At 38.1% G+C, this 19,898-nt stretch overlaps 1 protein-coding gene across 1 annotated transcript in view; it reads right to left on the reverse strand.

The window, feature by feature from the left end:
- Positions 1 to 19,898, reverse strand: part of LOC126257846 (uncharacterized) — a 139,266-nt gene that overhangs the window by 41,482 nt on the left and 77,886 nt on the right. The window contains exons 6-7 of the mRNA XM_049955598.1: positions 4,137 to 4,229; positions 3,214 to 3,369 (exon numbers count right to left, since the gene is read on the reverse strand). Coding sequence (XP_049811555.1) covers positions 3,214 to 3,369; positions 4,137 to 4,229 — 249 coding nt within the window. The remainder of the gene's footprint in view (positions 1 to 3,213; positions 3,370 to 4,136; positions 4,230 to 19,898) is intronic.

The following is a 19,898-nucleotide window of genomic DNA, read 5'->3' on the forward strand; positions in this document are numbered from 1 at the left end:
GGCTGCAGGGAAGGTAGTGTTGACAACATACAGGCTGCTATTAGCCATGGTGTGTGTTTGATCACAACAGCTAGAAGAGCTTGTGCCAGTTCTGTTCAGTGCATGTCTTTCAGTTTAAATTGCACAAGAGACTATAGTTCAGTAATGGTGAGACTGGTGAAGGGCCTGGTATGTTAAAACCTAAGAATCCGTATTTTATTGTTAATTGTGCTCAACTCTTTTGTGTGTGGTTTATTATCTAGGTAATGTGTTCTTGTTAGCTGATTGTACAATATTAGTTTGGAGTGTCAGCTTCTGCTGGAGTATTTTTGGACATTATATCTAGGGCTTATATTTGATTATTTGGGGTCTTTCTCATCATTTTCTTACTGTTTATATAATTGTTTATCGTGTTTTATTATCTAGGTGTATTGTTTTGTATCCTCCTTATTTTAAGGTATTTTGAGGGGCAGAGGGTTTTACTGTATGTTATACTGAACTAGATAGTCCGCAGCTCGTGGTCTTGCGGTAGCGTTCTCGCTTCCCGCGCACGGGGTCCCGGGTTCGATTCCCGGCGGGGTCAGGGATTTTTCTCTGCCTCGTGATGACTGGGTGTTGTGTGTTCATCATCATTTCATCATCATTGACTCGCAAGTCGCCGAAGTGGCGTCAACTAACAAGGATTTGCAATACGGCGGCCGAACTTCCCCGCATGGGGCCTCCCGGCCAAAAATGCCATACGATCATTTCATTTCATTGAACTAGATATTAACACATTTGTGGTGGTACCCGAGTCTCACTTGGGCATAGCCTATACCACTTTATGAGTGAGACTCAGGTACCATCTCGAAAGGGTTAACATTATAACAAAATGAATCATTCACAAAAACAGAATAACTGCCATCTTATGCTTCTATATAAGTCTGATGATGCCACTGTCACTAGAATCAGCCTCAGAATCACAAAACATTCATTCAAGCTATAATCTGGATCTTCATTCTCACTTGAAATGTCTGAATATTCATGTCAAAAACCTCTGAGAGTGTTTAAGATTTGTTCAGTTCCTTCCTTTTTCTGAATAGGGCTGCCTCTAAAAGCAGGAGGACCTTTAAGACAAAAATAGTAACTATTTGAAATATAAAAATATAATCAAAATGGTACATAAGCAAAAAGTACATGAAGGCAATCAAGTTTGACACACTGATTACTAGTGTAAACACCTAAATAGACAAAGTAGTTAAAATAAATCATAGAAGATGGCATCTACAGAGTGCGTTTAGAAAACTCAAGTGCTCTAGAGATCTGTCTGTAACAGGCGGCATGAGTAACATGAGTAAATGTGGGATCCATCCAAAATGTGTTAAGTTTGCTTTTTGTAACTTGAGCACTGTCTATTTTACTTATGTTTCATCTTACACATGAGTGTTCATATCTGTTGAGCTGGCTAATAAATATATTTAAGACATGTTGAGGATTTCCTCTACCTCTACTTCCTGCATCACACAGTAATACCATTTTAATGGCAAGTGGATAACACACACAAATGCACATTTAAAGTGTTGAGCAGTGTATAGTAAATGTGATAACAGTGCATTCAGGAGCAAAGAGAAGCTAGGTCAGCCCAAAGTGCCTAAAGAATTTTTGTGGCAATTAGTCACAGGTCTGGAATCAGTTGACCTCATACAACACGAGGCCTTAACTTAATGTCATACACCAACCTTATTAATGTAAGGCAGAATTAGACATTTTTGTAGAATGCTGCTACAGACTACAAGCAGAAGGGATCCTTTATTCATTTCTTGGTCCATGAGGCCAGCCTGCACAGCTTCATAAACACAGAGACTATTAGGAAAAGAGTAAACATACTACATCTACATCTACATTTATACTCCGCAAGCCACCCAATGGTGTGTGGCGGAGGGCACTTTACATGCCACTGTCATTACTTCCCTTTTCTGTTCCAGTCGCGTATGGTTCGCGGGAAGGATGACTGTCTGAAAGCCTCCGTGCGCGCTCGAATCTCTCTAATTTTACATTCGTGATCTCCTCGGGAGGTATAAGTAGGGGGAAGCAATATATTCGATACCTCATCCAGAAACGCACCCTCTCAAAACCTGGACAGCAAGCTACACTGTGATGCAGAGCGCCTCTCTTGCAGAGTCTGCCACTTGAGTTTGCTAAACATCTCTGTAACGCTATCACACTTACCAAATAACCCTGTGACAAAACATGCCGCTCTTCTTTGGATAACTGTGTTGACTTTTGCTCAATGCTCATGATCTACAGAATTAAGTAAGTACCAAGGTTTATGTTTATTAATTCTACTGTTTATCCCCTTTATCATTCTATTATATCTCCACTTGCATCATTGGATTAGTCCAACCTTTTGTACTACCTTTGCAGTCTAATGGTTGCATTGCTGTTTACTATCAGGAGGCCCCAAATTCAGTTCCTGGTGACAACCTCATTTTTTCTGCTTTGTCAATGTCTGGAATGGGTTCCACTCGACCTTGTGTGGCTAAATGAGACAAAGGAAGCAGAAAAACTGACACAAAGGCTGCGAAAGTGGCTTTGGATTAACAGGCTTACTCCAGGCTGGCAGCCATATGATTTTATCAACACATCAATGCCATCTTCTAATCATGACTTTACTAAGATGAGCAAATTTGTCACCCTCATGCATCTATCAATAAAGGATACTATAATGTTTTTTTTTTTTTTTGGGGGGGGGGGGGTTCAAAGTCTGTGTCACTGTTGTTTCCGTGAAAGAATATGATATCACACTTCAAAGAAGTGACACTGAAGACTAGTTCTCAGTTGACAGAATATGAGAAGATGCAAAAAAGACCTGATACCTACTAAAGAGAAAACTGCCTAATGCATCATCTTTTGCTACTCTTTACTAATGTTTCACTACAAATACAAGGGTGAGCTTTGTCATTCAATTATATCTCAGCTTGCATCATTGGATTAGTCCAACCTTCTGTACTACCTTTGCAGTCTAACGGTTGCATTGCTGTTTACTGGTATGGAGGTCCCCAATTCAGTTCCTGGTGACCACCTCATATTTTTCTGCATTGGTAATGTCTTGTCCAAAAAAATTCAACAATGTTGTCCCATCTTTAGGTAGATGGTTTGTATTTTTGAGATACATCTAAAAAATTGCCATTTTTAAATACAAACCATAATTAAACTAAGAAACAATACAAAATGCTTGTAACTCTTATTGCTCACCAAGTAACGTGTTGTCTAATCCTCCTGTATCACCAGACACAGTAAAAGAGTATGGGTCTGCAGGATTCTGACTCCATTCAATACAGCAATAGCCAGGTTGCATCTGAACACATACTCCATAGTTGAGGTTAACCAGTTCTCGTGTGCCAGCAAGAGCTGCAACACATAATTCCAATCATTATTAAAACATCCATTTTTATGACTGATCCAGACAAAAATATACAAAAAATAGATCATACACATGAAGTGTTAACCCATCATTCAGCTTCTAAACTATATTAATTTGTGTGAACAGAGGAAGGTGTTTGTGATGATTTCTGCAGTGTCTGATTAATGGGAGCAACAATGCAATATGAAAATTGCCTGAGAGTGGGGAATACATTAGAACCTTAGAAGCAAGCTTACAGAGATAATATTTGAGGCAGAATACTTTGTCACATATTTTTACCCAAGCTAAGTTATTACATTTGACTTGTAAATAATAGATTTCAGCTATCAGTCATCCTTTTTAATTTTTATTGGTAGATCTATATTTCAGCTAGAAACTAGCCATTCTCAATGCACTATCATTTTTGATCAATGCATGTAATGCCTGTTGGTCGGGCTTCATCCACAGTTCATTGAATATTACATTTGTCTTATATAGGCAATATTTTGAAATCTATGGATATTACTACATGACTGTACAATGTGATATCTGTTCCAAACTCTTAAGAATGTTTGTATATGATAAAAGTTCTACAGGTGGACCTCAAGTTATTCCAACACTGGCCACCTCTTCCATAAATACTGTTTGGATTACACTTTCTGTTAATGCTTTGATTATCATTATGCAAGAAATAATTTATAAGTAACAATGAAGTATTCTTTCAAGAAATTTGAAATAATGATAGAGTATGTATTATATTGTACATTTCACTTACTGACATCAGCTGCTGGATTCGCTGTTGTTCCATAGTTGAAGCTTTTGACTGTCCCAGTTGTGCTGGTGTAGTACATGAGACAACCAGTGGGTGCTGCAAAATTATATTTTTTTAAAGAATGAACTTATTCATATCTATGTGCCAATCATATTATATAATAAGAGGACTTCCTTGACACCCCTTGCCCTAATCTACACACACACACACACACACACACACACACACACACACAACAACAACAACAACAACAATAACATTCTTTGGTGCCTCACATGATGCAGGAAAAGAGTAAAACTTTGAAAGATATATGTGTGTGAGTATCTGGTATTTATGTGTGTCACATATCTTTCATTTGCCAGTGACTGGTTACCTGTACTCATTTTTTTATGTATTTTTACTTTTTATTACCTTAAGGTTGATGATTCATTCAGTCTTTTCTACTAAGCCATTTTGTTTACTTTTTATGATGCATGATTTCATTACTTTTTATGCAAACATTAGATAACTTTCTGACCTCTTTAAATTTTCTTTACTTTTAAACACCAAAAAATGTTATAAATAGCTGGCCACTGAAATTGCAATGCCCTGAAGGATATCAAATGATGAAGTTTTAATTATTCTACATGGACAGTATAGTTAGAAGAATACAAGATTAAACTTGTAGGTCATTTGGGGATTTATAGGATGCATAATTTAGTAATGGAGTTGACACCTGTCGCAGAAACAATGGTTCTACTCTGATTGTCACTGAGTTTAATTGTACTTGGATGACAAAATAAGGGTACACTATTGCATGTTGCTTCATCATTCACAGAGTCTGTCGAGTGGTAATGTGTCAACAACTCAGCAACCCATAACAAGATGTTTTCAGTGAATGAGGAATCTGGAAAAGGTGCAGACCAGGCCAACAGCCAAAAACTGTTGGTATTGAGGTTGGTCAGGACAGCATGGTGAACATGTCAGCCATCAGCCTTGCATTATCTTTTTGAAAGATAACATCACAGAAACTTTGAAGATAGGGAGTATCCACTGGCCTTAACATATCAGAAATCTGACACTCACTGTCCATTTGTGAATCAGAAGGGGGCTGTGTCCTTGGTAATAAAATAATAAGTGCCCAGTGGTACCCCATGCCATCATAATAGGTTCTGACCCCATATGATGATGATGAATGCAATCCAGTGACATTCATTTCATGGAATCTTTACTGATGGGAATGTACATTGAAACACTGCACATAGTAACTGGATGCAATAATGTTGTGCCACTCTGTGTCCAGTGTTGTCATTGGGTGCACCACTGTTGGCACACCTCTCTCTGCTGAGATTTCAAGGGAAGATGCAACAATGGTCACCATGTTCACAGACTGTGGTGCTCCTGACTTTGTTGCACTGTTAGACACGAGTACTTGTCTTACAGCAAAGAAGCCCATTTCCTAACTTAGGATACATGACATGGGTGTATGACACTGTGTGGCTGAGTGAACAATATGTCTGTTCTCTCGGGCATTAATTGGGTGAAACCACTAAGATCCTATGTAGTGTTCCATCAATTCCATATTGACACGACAGTTTGGGGGAATCCAACCAACAGGAATATCAATATAATGAAATCATATGCCACATTCCTGCTGCTGTTGAATTTTTATGCATGGCACTAACTAAATAACTGAGGATTTTATTGAAGCAGAGTCAATAACTTTCTAAAAAGCTGTGAATCCCACACGTATCAGTAACATGTACTCATGTTCCATTATATAATTTCATACGGTGACTTGCAGATCATCCATTATAATATACTCACATCTAAAGACAATGTCTTCCTTTGTTTGGTTCATAAAGAGAAGATTAATTTGTCTGTTAGTTTTTTTCATTTATTGTTTTCGTATGCCTTGATTTTTGTTTCAGTTTTGGGGGAACTGTCTTCTTTTGCAGGCATTCTGTAAATGAGGCTGCAATTTCCTTTTGTTTAACTTGTAAACCATCTTGATAACTATTATCTCTAGGTGACTTCCTTTTGTAACCATTCAAATGGATTTATACTCCTCAAGTCTTTCTTGCAGAAAGTCACTGTTTTAACCTTACTAAATGCCTTCTATGAGAACTACCTAGAACAAAAAGTTTGGAAATCCACTCATGGAAATATATTAGGCTGAATAGCAACAAATAGATCTGATCTCTTTGAGAATGTTCACAATTAAACTGGTACCAGTGACCATGAGGTAGCTGTAGAGCAGTGGTTACCAAAGTACAAGGGGCAATTAAAACACGCGGAAGAATTTGCATGATCAGCAAACTACGTAAAGAGACAGTAGTGTTGTATCTCACAAATGAACTCTGAACACTTAGCTCTAGAGAGGAACATCAAGAGGAACTGTGGCTCAGATTTAGAAGAATAGTTGACCATGTGCTGAATAGATATGTACCTAGTAGAACCGTTCATGATGGGAGGGACCCTCCATGATATGGTATACAGCTTCTGTAAAGAAGCTGTGACTACTGCATAATAGGTGTAAAACAAAGCACAGCGCTAGAGATAGGAAAATGCTACAAGAAAAATATCTGGCTGTCAAGAGGGTAACATGTGAAGCTTTCAGTGATTACTGTAACATGATATTATCAAAGAATATCTCACTAAACACAACACAATTCTGGTCATATGCAAAGGCTTTTAGTGGTACTAAAGTTAGACTTCAGACACTAATGGATGAGACAGTGACCAAAATGGATGGTAGCAAAGGAAAAGCAAAAGTGTCAAATTTCATATTCAAATGTTCCTTTATGAAGAAAAATAAAGGGATGTTCACTCAATTTAATTCTCACATTACCGTGAAACTGAATGACATGGATGTTAGTGTCAGTGCTAGTGATGAACAAATGAAGCTGAACAAAGTTCCAGAGTCCAATGGAATCCCTACCAGTTTTTATACCAAATTTGTGGCTCAGTAAGATCCTCCTTTGTAACCATAACCTACAGTAGACGATTTGATCAAAAGACCATGACCGGTAGTTGGAAGAAAGCACCAGTCAAACATATCTGCAAGGACGATAGCAGAAGTTATCCATGAAACTAGCATCCAATATCCTTAACATCCATTTGTTGTAAAATCTTAAACATATTCAGAGTTCAAATGTAATGAGGTATCTCAAACCTTCTCCATGCCAACCAGTATGGATTCATTGATCATGTGAAACTCAATCTGCACTTTTCTCACACTGTATCCTGAAAGCTATAGATTAGGCAGCAGTCAGGTAGATGCAGTCGAAAGCACAACTGCTTGGGGTACAAAGCAAAATTTGTGACTAGATTGAAGATTTCTTGGTAGGAAGGGTGCAGCATGTTGTCTTGGGTGAGAGTCATTGACACATGTAGTAGTAACATTAGCTGTGCCCTAGCAAAGTGTTTTGGGGTCCTTGCTATAGAAGTTGTATGTTAGTGACATTGCATTATCTATAGTAAAGCACTGAATGAAAAATGGCTGCACACATGGTCAGTCAGATTTTGATAAGATTTCAAAGTGGTGCAAAGATTGACAACTTGCTTTAAATATTTAAAATTTAAAACTATGCCCTTTACAAAATGAAAGGATGTAGTATCCAATGACTACAATATCGAGTCACAACTGCAACTGGTCAACTTGTGTAAATACATGGGTGTAAGAATTTGTAAAGTATGAAACGGAACAATCACAGACACATTTGCAGATAAAGCTTGAGGCAGAATACTAGGGAAGAAGTTAGAATACTAGGGAAATGCAATCAGTCTTCAAAGAGATTCCTTACAAAATAGTTGTGCAACTCATCTCACAATATTCCCCGACTGTCTTAAGCTCACAGTTACATTGCCTGTATATAAAAAAGGTGAAAGAAACCTCCCAAATAACTACAGACCCATTTCAATAGTACCAATCATATACAAGTTAGTAGAAAATTGTGTGCATAAGCAGATATACAGGTATTTTTAAACCAACAAAATTTTAAATGAACAACAGTTTGGCTTCAGGTCACACCTATCAACTGTAAAAACAGTAGAAGCTTTGGTAAGCAATGTTTATGAAGGGTATGAAAAAAGGGTATCAATGTCTGGAACACTTATTGACCTAAGTAAAGCTTTTGACTCGGTGTCACATGACATACTCATAAAAAAGTTAAAATACTATAGCATTGAAGATGACACACTCCGACTATTCAGATCTTATCTAAGCAATACGTTACAACTTGTATATACAAATAAGCAGAGGTCAGAAATACTCCCTGTAGAAATAGGAATACCCCAAGGCTCTGTTCTTGGACCTTTTCTGTTCATTGTCTATGTTAATGACTTCTCGAATTACATATCGTGTAAGAACATACTGTATGCTGACGATATGACATTAATAAGTACAGGAGAGAACTCACAGAGTGTACTGGACAAAAACAGAGAAATGATGCAAATGGCTAACTACTGGTGTCAGGCTAACGAGCTGTGCATAAATCAAATAAAAACAGAAGAAATAATATTTAGTCTCAAAGTAACTAAAAATGAAAACAAAACAGTGAAATTACTTGGACTAATCATAGACCAAAAACTCTCATGGGAAGGACACACCAATTATCTATGTAGAAAACTAGCACAAGTACTTTTCTTATTGTATAAATAAAGAAACAGTGTGAGCAAGCAATTGCTACTTCACTCATACTATGCTTTTTTTCATTCCCAACTGCAATATGGAATATTGCTTTGGGGTAACTCCCCAGGGGCTGAATGTATTTTCAGATGGCAGAAGAAAGCAATCAGGTGCATGGAGGGGTTAGCACCCAGAGAGTCCTGCAGAAATTATTTTAAATCTCTGAGCATAATGACAGTGCCAAGCATGTACATATATAACTGTCTAATATATGCCAGAGAAAATCTGAAAAAATTGAACATGAGATGTGATGTGCATGCACACAGTACAAGAAACAGTCACCTGCTGGACTTGCCTTCCACAAGACTTGTTGTAGTCCATAATAACTATAAGTACTTAAGTGCTCAGCTTGTACAGTACCACTAAATAAATATAAGAATACATTGCAAACCTGGCTAAAAAACAACGAATTCTATACAACTGAAGAATTGTTAGAAACTAATCATCAAAATACATGTTTTATCTAAGTTATGAAGAAAATGTATTGATATTATATAAGCTACTTATTTACTGTGATTCGTTTCTTATGTGTGTATTTAATTACTGTATAAAACATTGTTTTACATAATGCTGAAGAAAAGGTCTTTAGTTCCTTTTCTCCCCTTTCTGTAATTATTTGAATATCGTACTGAAACTAAAACCCTCTGTAAACTTTGACAAAGCCAATTGTATGAAAAATACTGAAAGGCTAATAAAAATATTCTATTCTATTCTATTCAATATTGCTCAAGTGAGTGGGATCCAAACCAGACAGGAACGGCAGGGGATACTGAACAGTTGCAGAGAAGGGCAGTACAAATGGTCACAGGTTTATTTGACTCATTGGAGTGTATCACTGAAATGCTGTAAGAAACCAACTGGCAAACATTTTAAGAAAGACACAAACTATGCCAAAAAGTCCACGCAAAAGTTTTAAGTACTGGCTTTAAATGGTGAATCTAGGAATGTACTACTTGCTTGGTTCATGTTATTCTGGCACTTTCCATTATCATTCATGTGAATCTAAACTCTTCTCTTTAATAGTTCCACTGTTCTATTTCAGATTTTCTCACTGTTCACCTTTTTCATATTTACAGAATCTTTTGCTCTTTGTGCAAGTACCTTGGTTAAATAATCATCCCTTTTATATACATTTGTATGATCCTCATTTCCCAAAATGCTGGAATTTTTACTTAATTAAATCTGCTATAACCCTACATTTTAAAATAAGTGACATAACCTAGATTTCGTATTTGATGAATTTGTTTCTTTTTAGTTCCATACCAATTATTACTCTGTGTTTTACTAGTCTATAGTCACCAGAAATCCTTAAATGATGTAGAACCATTACATCTGGTATAACCTGTTTATCATTTGATGAACATTAGTCAATTTCATTTTCAGTTGGTTCTTGATAAATCAATTTTCTATCTGCTTTGGTCTAGATGAATGTGTTAAGGATAAATATGTTGTGCTTTCTTGCAGAGTCAACTAATAAGTGACCTCTGTCATTTCTGTTATCATATGCAAAGTTTCCTGTTGAAAAAGCATTCCATAATTTTGTCCTACTTTTTGATTAAAACAATTCATTACAATCATGTAGCTGGATCTCATATCATTTATCAGTTTCTGTAACTCTCGATAAAAATTTTCAACATGCTCACCAGGAATGAGCTTTTTAGGCTAAGAATTTAATGATTTGTATTTAATATCTTTGGTTTCTTATTAAATTAAGTCTTTGTATTCTGACTGAGGTTCTTTCAATATCTGTTAATTGTTTTTAATTTTCTTGTTAACAATAAAGTCAAGGCCTGTGTTCCTTCCTGGTTGGCTGCTCCATTATAAAGCATGAGTCCAGACTTCAACTTTGTTTCATCTTCATTCTTTTACCACACATCCCATTTGATTTCCACTTCTACTAATTTATCTTCGGGTCCTGAAGTTCTGCAAATTGCACACATCAAAAAAGGTTTTGTATCACCTCGGTTCCGAGAGTTCCGGAACCTGTACAGAAAACTGGAACTGAGATCAACATAAACATCATTTCTGCCCTTTTTATTGCTCATGAAAACCACACATCATACAGCCATTACAGCACCTTCCATGGCCACTGGTGGTGTACGTCGGCCCCAAATAATGCCACCCCAAAACAGCAGGGAACCTCCACCCTGCTGCACTCGCTGGACATTCTGTCTAAGGTGTTCTGATTATCGGGAGTGAAGTTGCGCATCGTGCACAGTTTGAGTCATGACATGACGTCCTGTTGCTGCACAAAAAGCATTATTCAACATGGTGGCGTTGCTGCCAGGGTTCCTCCAAGACATAATCTGTAGGTAGATGTCATCCACTGCAGTGATAGCCATTGGGTGGCCTGAGCAAGGCATGTCATTGACAGTTGCTGTATCTCCTCCATGTCCAAACAACATCACTTTGGTTCACTCTGAGATGTCTGGATACTTCCCTTGTTGAGAGCCCTTCCTGGCACAAAGTAACAATGTGGACATGATCAAACTGCAGTATTGACCATGTAGGTATGGTTGAACTGCAGACAACATGAGCCATGTACCTGCATCCTGGTGGAATGACTGGAACTGATTGGCTGTTGGACCCCCTCGGTCTAATAGGCCCTGCTCATGCAGGGTTGTTTACTTCTTTGGGCGGGCTTAATGACATCTCTGAACAGTTAAAGGGGCTGTGTCTGTGATACAGTATCCAAAACTTTTTTTGATGTGTGTATTATCATTAAATGAAAAGCAGTAAACTCTATTGGGTTTTTTATGTCACCATTAGTTCTGGCTGCCTAACTAGCTGATGAAATTTGGAAAACTAATTGGGCAGTCATCTACAGAGGTGATGCCGCCACAAGTGGAAATCCTCAATGCAATATGTTTGCCAATATGTTCAGTTATCTCATCATCATCATCACCACCATCACCATCATCATCATAATCTATAACCAAGTTGTTCAGTTAATAGTTGACTCAGGGAATCTTTTCCACAATATGTTTGAAGTGCGTTTATACTACTTCATTACCAAGCTGGTGTACATACAGAGTGCAAACCTACAATTGAATCTATAAAGTTCTTTTTTATTGCCAAGAGTGTCTTGTTAATGGAGAAGAGTCTGTCTTGATACTGAAAAAAATGAGAGCCATAACCCAAGTTTCCAATTTCATATGACAATAATGATCAGAGATAATTCCATGCAAGGTTCTGCTATTAAAGTTATTTCATGAAGAATTATAGTTTCAAGGCATGATGACTACAAGAACTAGAGATGTGAATTTTGGAATTCAGAAATACATCTAGAGAAGGTTAATATTTATCACATAATAACAGTTTTCCAACTTTAAAATGTAATTGTTTAGCCGTAGAAGACAACAACTCTAATTGCATGTTCTTAAAAATTCTATAGATGTCTCAAATTGTTTCAAGAATTAAGATAATTAAAAATTTTCAAAATCTTTTACTTGACTTTGGAATAATTTTATGCACACACTGTACATTCTTATGAAATGTGGTAGCAAGGAACATCACAGATTTTACAAAAAATATGGCAATTCTTTGCTCTCAAATGTTTTTGTCACTGCTTCTTGCATGGCAGCAGATATGGCATTTCCAACAACTTTTATATTTCTATCTCCTGTCCCATCAAAGTTATGTTTTTTGCTTTTACTTATTTTGAAATCAAATTGCTTACAACACTTATTCAGAAGGTAGAATTCCTTTTGTTCATCATCTTCATTTTCTAGAATGAGATTTTCACTCTGCAGCGGAGTGTGCGCTGATATGAAACTTCCTGGCAGATTAAAACTGTGTGCCCGACCGAGACTCGAACTCGGGACCTTTGCCTTTCGCGGGCAAGTGCTCTACCAACTGAGCTACCGAAGCACGACTCACGCCCGGTACTCACAGCTTTACTTCTGCCAGTACCTCGTCTCCTACCTTCCAAACTTTTCATATCAGCGCACACTCCGCTGCAGAGTGAAAATCTCATTCTGGAAACATCCCCCAGGCTGTGGCTAAGCCATGTCTCCACAATATCCTTTCTTTCAGGAGTGCTAGTTCTGCATGGATCGCAGGAGAGCTTCTGTAAAGTTTGGAAGGTAGGAGACGAGGTACTGGCAGAAGTAAAGCTGTGAGTACCGGGCGTGAGTCGTGCTTCAGTAGCTCAGTTGGTAGAGCACTTACCCGCGAAAGGCAAACGTCCCGAGTTCGAGTCTCGGTCGGGCACACAGTTTTAATCTGCCAGGAAGTTTCATATCAGGGCACACTCCGCTGCAGAGTGAAAATCTCATTCTGGAAACATCCCCCAGGCTGTGGCTAAGCCATGTCTCCACAATATCCTTTCTTTCAGGAGTGCTAGTTCTGCATGGTTCGCAGGAGAGCTTCTGTAAAGTTTGGAAGGTAGGAGACAAGGTACTGGCAGAATTAAAGCTGTGAGTACCGGGCGTGAGTCGTGCTTCGGTAGCTCAGTTGGTAGAGCACTTGCCCGCGAAAGGCAAAGGTCCCGAGTTCGAGTCTCGGTCGGGCACACAGTTTTAATCTGCCAGGAAGTTTCATATCAGCGCACACTCCGCTGCAGAGTGAAAATCTCATTCTGGAAACATCCCCCAGGCTGTGGCTAAGCCATGTCTCCACAATATCCTTTCTTTCAGGAGTGCTAGTTCTGCATGGTTCGCAGGAGAGCTTCTGTAAAGTTTGGAAGGTAGGAGACGAGGTACTGGCAGAAGTAAAGCTGTGAGTACCAGGCGTGAGTCGTGCTTCGGTAGCTCAGTTGGTAGAGCACTTGCCCGCGAAAGGCAAAGGTCCCGAGTTTGAGTCTCGGTCGGGCACACAGTTTTAATCTGCCAGGAAGTTTCATATCAGCACACACTCTGCTGCAGAGTGAAAATCTCATTCTGGAAACATCCCCCAGGCTGTGACTAAGCCATGTCTCCACAATATCCTTTCTTTCAGGAGTGCTAGTTCTGCATGGTTCGCAGGAGAGCTTCTGTAAAGTTTGGAAGGTAGGAGACAAGGTACTGGCAGAATTAAAGCTGTGAGTACCGGGCGTGAGTCGTGCTTCGGTAGCTCAGTTGGTAGAGCACTTCCCGCGAAAGGCAAACGTCCCGAGTTCGAGTCTCGGTCGGGCACACAGTTTTAATCTGCCAGGAAGTTTCATATCAGCGCACACTCCGCTGCAGAGTGAAAATCTCATTCTGGAAACATCCCCCAGGCTGTGGCTAAGCCATGTCTCCACAATATCCTTTCTTTCAGGAGTGCTAGTTCTGCATGGTTCGCAGGAGAGCTTCTGTAAAGTTTGGAAGGTAGGAGACGAGGTACTGGCAGAAGTAAAGCTGTGAGTACCGGGCGTGAGTCGTGCTTCGGTAGCTCAGTTGGTAGAGCACTTGCCCGCGAAAGGCAAAGGTCCCGAGTTCGAGCCTTGGTCGGGCACACAGTTTTAATCTGCCAGGAAGTTTCATATCAGCGCAAACTCCGCTGCAGAGTGAAAATCTCATTCTGGAAACATCCCCCAGGCTGTGACTAAGCCATGTCTCCACAATATCCTTTCTTTCAGGAGTGCTAGTTCTGCATGGTTCGCAGGAGAGCTTCTGTAAAGTTTGGAAGGTAGGAGACGAGGTACTGGCAGAATTAAAGCTGTGAGTACCGGGCGTGAGTCGTGCTTCGGTAGCTCAGTTGGTAGAGCACTTGCCCGCGAAAGGCAAAGGTCCCGAGTTCGAGTCTCGGTCGGGCACACAGTTTTAATCTGCCAGGAAGTTTCATCTTCATTTTCTGTCAATAATGTCACATCATCCGCATATAAGAGGCACTTTAGAACAGTGTATGTACCACTGTATATCCTTTGAATTAGAATTCTTTTTTCAGATCAGAATAATGTGATCTACATAACTTTTGATGAAGAAGTCCATGAATTCTACATCTTCCTTGAAGCAACAATACTGCAAAATGACTTTGTGCAGATCTGCTGCATAAATGCAAATGCATGTATAGCCACAGTACATTATTATTGCACATTATGTATTTGCCTGTATTCAAATATAGTTCCTGAGTCAAGGCTTCAATTAATGGAAATGGACAGCACTTTACAAGACAATCTTTTAGCCAAGGAAGAAATAATTGCTCACTTAAAAGTAGTGTATGAGGAGATTTGTTTTTGAGTGTGTCTGACACCTTATTGAACCCACAGGGGAGATTAATGATGAGGGTTCGCATGCTGGCTAGCCTGGAAGTGGTTTTTAGCTGACTTCCCACATTCCCGTAGGTGTATACTGGGCTGGTACCTAAGTAGCATCTCAGTTCCACATTTTGCACATAAATAACTTTTGCTTATCTTCACATGAACAACACTACATACAGACAGTTGGAGTGCAAGTGCACATACATTCATCCAGGTGGGTTGGGGTAATGGGGTGATGACAGAAAGGGCATCCTTCCACCCCTTAAATTAACCATACCAATTCTGTAAATAATGATGTTGGCCCTGCACCAATGTGGAACAAAAGCACAGGAAAAAGAAAAATAATAATAACAATAAGATGAATGTAAAAAATTGCTATCCACCCAAGCTAAACTTGCTAAAGTACTTGTGCATGTGTGGTGATTCTGTTCCTTTAGTTGCATGGCAAAGGAATAACAATTAGCAACACAATGTGCATTGAAGAACAGTTTTATTAAATAACTGCAGCACATTTACATAATGTGTGAACATTTGAGAGAAGAACCATGCAAAGACAAACATATCGAAGATCTCGAACAAAGAGTCTCCAAGTCAAACTTCAAGATGATATTTCTTGTGGCCGATAGTCACCACACAGATATGCCGATTGGCACCCATTCTTCATTATGACTAACAAGTATTACTTAGTTACATTTTCAAACTCCTTTACTGAGAGTAATTATTGTGACATGATCCTCCTTGTTAAGCCAATAATAGTGTCCAATCATCTAACATACCATAAGTTAACAATCTCAAAAATATTAAGTTAGTTAATGATACAACAATTGTAGTTCATGTAAGTCAGTAGGTTGATATTGTCTCTTGACATTTCTCAAGTCTCAGTGCTTCATGCCACAATCATGCATTTTATCTTAAATGAATATTTTCTCAACAATTATGAGGTGACATTAATCCATTTCAGATCTAATCAGCACAGCATAACAGTGTATTTATACAGAATATAATTTGAGAAATTAAGAATAGGCAGACAGAAGTATTAAATGACCATCAGAAAAAGGTCTGTGCGGTTAGTAAATTGAATCAAGGTTTTTATATTTTCTATTTATGTATATTCTATAAGGCATAATGTAGTTTTACTTGTCCTGTTACATTAAGATTTCACCAATTCCATTCATGGATGCAACTTATTGACCCACGTGGTGTCTTGGTATAAGCTCATAAGCATGGTATAATCTGTTTACCTATGTAGCTAAGCAACAACCTCCTTCTGTTCTGCCATGGGGCATGCACATGCTGCACCTTAACAGAAATGAGCATGTATCAGCTCTCAGTCACTGATCACCAATGACTGCAGGATGCCCATCCCACGACAAGTGTTGTCAGTCATGTGGTAAGTGGATGCCAGGAGCACTTACTGAAGAGGAGTATTACTTTGGGCAGGTGTGTGATTGTCTATTCTACTACTTTACATGTCCAAGAGGCATGTCAATTGGATTTGGTTGAAAATGTCCTTGTAACTGTGTCTGCTATTTGTGGCTATGGAGTTAAGTGGCAGAGAAGGGTTAACGAGCCATGGATAACTGCACTTGTTGGACTTATTTGGTGAGAAACTTATTGAGCAGACTGTACAAACAGTTATTCAGAGCTATCCACTGTGTGGTAGTATTCTTTCAGGGTGTATACGGGGGGGTGGGGGGGACAAGGAAAAAAAATTCCTGGATTATTCCTGGATTTTTCCTGGATATCCCGTTTAAAAAATATGCTTTTTCCTCTGCAAAAATACACTTTTTCCATGCTAAGTGACATAAGGTTTTCTATAGATTTTTCCTCACAACTGTAGAACTTATCAATCCTTTGAATGGTTAATGTTCTATACACTCGCTTAGAACTACCCGGAAAAAAAAAAAGAAAAGACGGGGGAGAGAAGCTTTGGAAAGACTTTTAATGAAAAAAAGGAGAGAAGTTTTGGAAAGACCTTTGAGTTGCAGCAACCTATACACTGCATATTTTTGTATTACAAAAGTATAAATTTGAATTGCACCAAACAGCGCGTTAGTTGCCAGAGCATTGAAACCGAGGTTGTCATGTCCTTTTGTAAGCCAATCATATCTTATGCCACGTGATCTCACCAGCTGATGACAGCAGATATTCAGAGCATAGGACACATGTTATAGTCAGCCAATAGCAAGATTACTGGCTACATAGTGCGAACACACAAAGAGGAAAAGTTAACTGTTTACATTAATATACATAATATAGCTGCAAGAAAAGCTAAGCTTTCACATATAATATTGGTCTCTAAGATTAACAAGCTACAACAGAAGCTAAGCTTTCACATGTAATATTGATCTTTTTTTTGCATGTGTTATACTTTAATATACATCACACAAATGTGCCAGTAAATTTAAAATTATGACATAAATGTCTGGGCTCGATTTTCTTGTAAGTGGCTGGTCCTCAAAGTGTTCAGTTTAAACGCTCTGTGATTTAGAAATTCATCCCACTTTCTCACACATAACATAATTCATCTTGTGTAGAAATAAATTTACTTTTAAAGTAATGCTTTTTGAGCCACCATTCACAATACTATCTGGAGACTTAGAAATACGTTCAATTTACCAGTTGCCAGAGAGCACCAGAAAACAGGCATTATCGCGTGTGTGCAGCTGCAGTGGTGTAGGAAGCCCACGTGTTCATATGTAAAAGCAGTATTGGAATTTCGTAAACCATACTAAAATGTATAATTTGGCTTGAAGTGCATATAGTTTTTTCCCAGATTCACAATGACGTAGGTCCCATCTGATATTAAGCTTTTCGGTGTGGTTTTTGGGATGTAAATTTTCTTGGAGTACCAGTACTCTACGATCCCATTTTTGGTTCTTTATTATGGCATAATGCCTTACATGGCAGAAGATGATAATGTGCACTTGAAATTCAGTGAACAGTTGGAAGTAGCCAATACTGTGGAATGAAACACTTCATTTCAAATAAAATGATTGCCTCAGTGGAAAGATTAATAAAGCCAAATTTCTTTAGCAAAGTTGCAAAAATAACTTCATTGTTCTGCAAGGTGATTAATAATAATAATAATAATAATAATAATAATAATAATAATGTTTATTTGTCCATATTAACTTTACAGTCTTGGACATCGTCATTTTTTGTCATTCCAAGAATGAATATATACATCAAGTAGCACATTGTATATCATTCCATGCAATAATGTTGTAAACACATTAGCACATTATATATCACTCCATACATATAATGATTATACACATCAATTAGCCAATTATAACAGTACCACCACTAATATACTGCAGTATGTAAAAGAATAAACTAACAGTACTGCAGCTCATAATTCTTTTAATGAATATAAACATCTTTCTATTAACAAATTTTTCAACTTGCCCTTGAAAAGATTGCCTTGGAGTTGCTTTATATTTTTTGGCAACTTATTATAGAATTGTCTCCCAGTTACATATGGACTGTGGTCTGTAGCTTTCTTGTTAGTCCGTATCCTATGATAGTCACTTTTGGCTCGAGTATTGTAATTATGGGTGTCACTGTTCTTTACACTATTTTCCTTGTTCTCTTTTACAAACATTATAGTCTTAAACAGATACAATGAGTACACAGTCAGTAATTTATAAGTTTTGGAATAGTCCCTACAGAACTGGCGTTTGCTTATATTAGCAATCATCCTAACTGCTCTCTTTTGAAGCCTGAAAATGCAATCCATATAGATGGTGGGTGCCCCATCGCAGACCTCGATCCCATATTGCAGATGTGAGTGTATTAACCCATAATACACTTGTTTAAGGACAAGGGGAGCTATTATATTTGCAAGACGTTTTAGTAAGTAAATATTACCATAAATCTTTTTACAGGTGGAGCCGATATGCTCTTCCCAAGTGAGATGTTCATCAATCAATATGCCTAAAAATTTATGTTTGTCAGATGTTTCAACAGTAGAAAGTAATTGAGTATGAGTATTATTAAAATGTAGCAAGAACTTTATTACTACAGTCTTGTCCTTATTCATTGTAAGCTTATTCACTGTTAGATATTCTGTGATCATTTCAAAGTTCTCTTTGTTGCTTTGGAATGCTGCCCGCTCTGTATAGCCGCAGCTAATAAAAGATGTATCATCAGCATAGTTCACTAGTTTGGAGTTTTGTGGCTGTGTTATATCATTAATATATACTATAATGCTTGACTGCTAATAACTTGGAAATAAAATAAAATCAGAAAACTGAAACTAATAATATATTTTGCCCTCCATAATTATGTGAATGTATTTTAATTCACTTGATAGCTCCTGGCCACAGATATCCATTTAGTTTTCATTTGATGTGGGATCTGTAAACGAAGAGGAAATAGCGAACTCACTTAACACAAATACAGGTCACGTGGAGACTAACCCCTCCCCACAACAACTCAGGCAACTCTGCACATGCATGAATCTGGCAGCTAGGGCGCGCAAGAAAAATTTTTCCCATTTGCATCTGGCTGCTTGCTGCTACTGCCGATACAGCTAAAAGCCACACTTAGAGTAGCGAAAAGTGGGAGAAGGTACTGCTCATATGCTGCTCAAGTGAGCATGCACATCAGCCCGCTGGCTACTGGTCAAACAAACCTAATGTGAACAGTTATGATGTCTGACATATTTTTGCTCTTTGCAGATGCTTGTGCGTGCACGGTGTTTTGTTGTGAATTGCGCATTTCCTTTGCCACTTAAGTTTTATTTTTTTCCTTCTAGTTTATATTTAACTGCTGCAATATCATTCTCCAGTAGCAGGATACAATAACATTCTTTGCTAGAGAATCAATTCTTACCAGTCAAAATTATAAAAATTTAACTGAAAGCAAAAACAATGAAAAATTCCTGGAATTCCGGAAAATTCTGGAGTTTTTCCCGGTTTTCTACCTGATG

Source organism: Schistocerca nitens, chromosome 1, assembly GCF_023898315.1.
Source record: "Schistocerca nitens isolate TAMUIC-IGC-003100 chromosome 1, iqSchNite1.1, whole genome shotgun sequence".
NCBI classification, from domain to species: Eukaryota; Metazoa; Arthropoda; class Insecta; order Orthoptera; family Acrididae; genus Schistocerca; species Schistocerca nitens.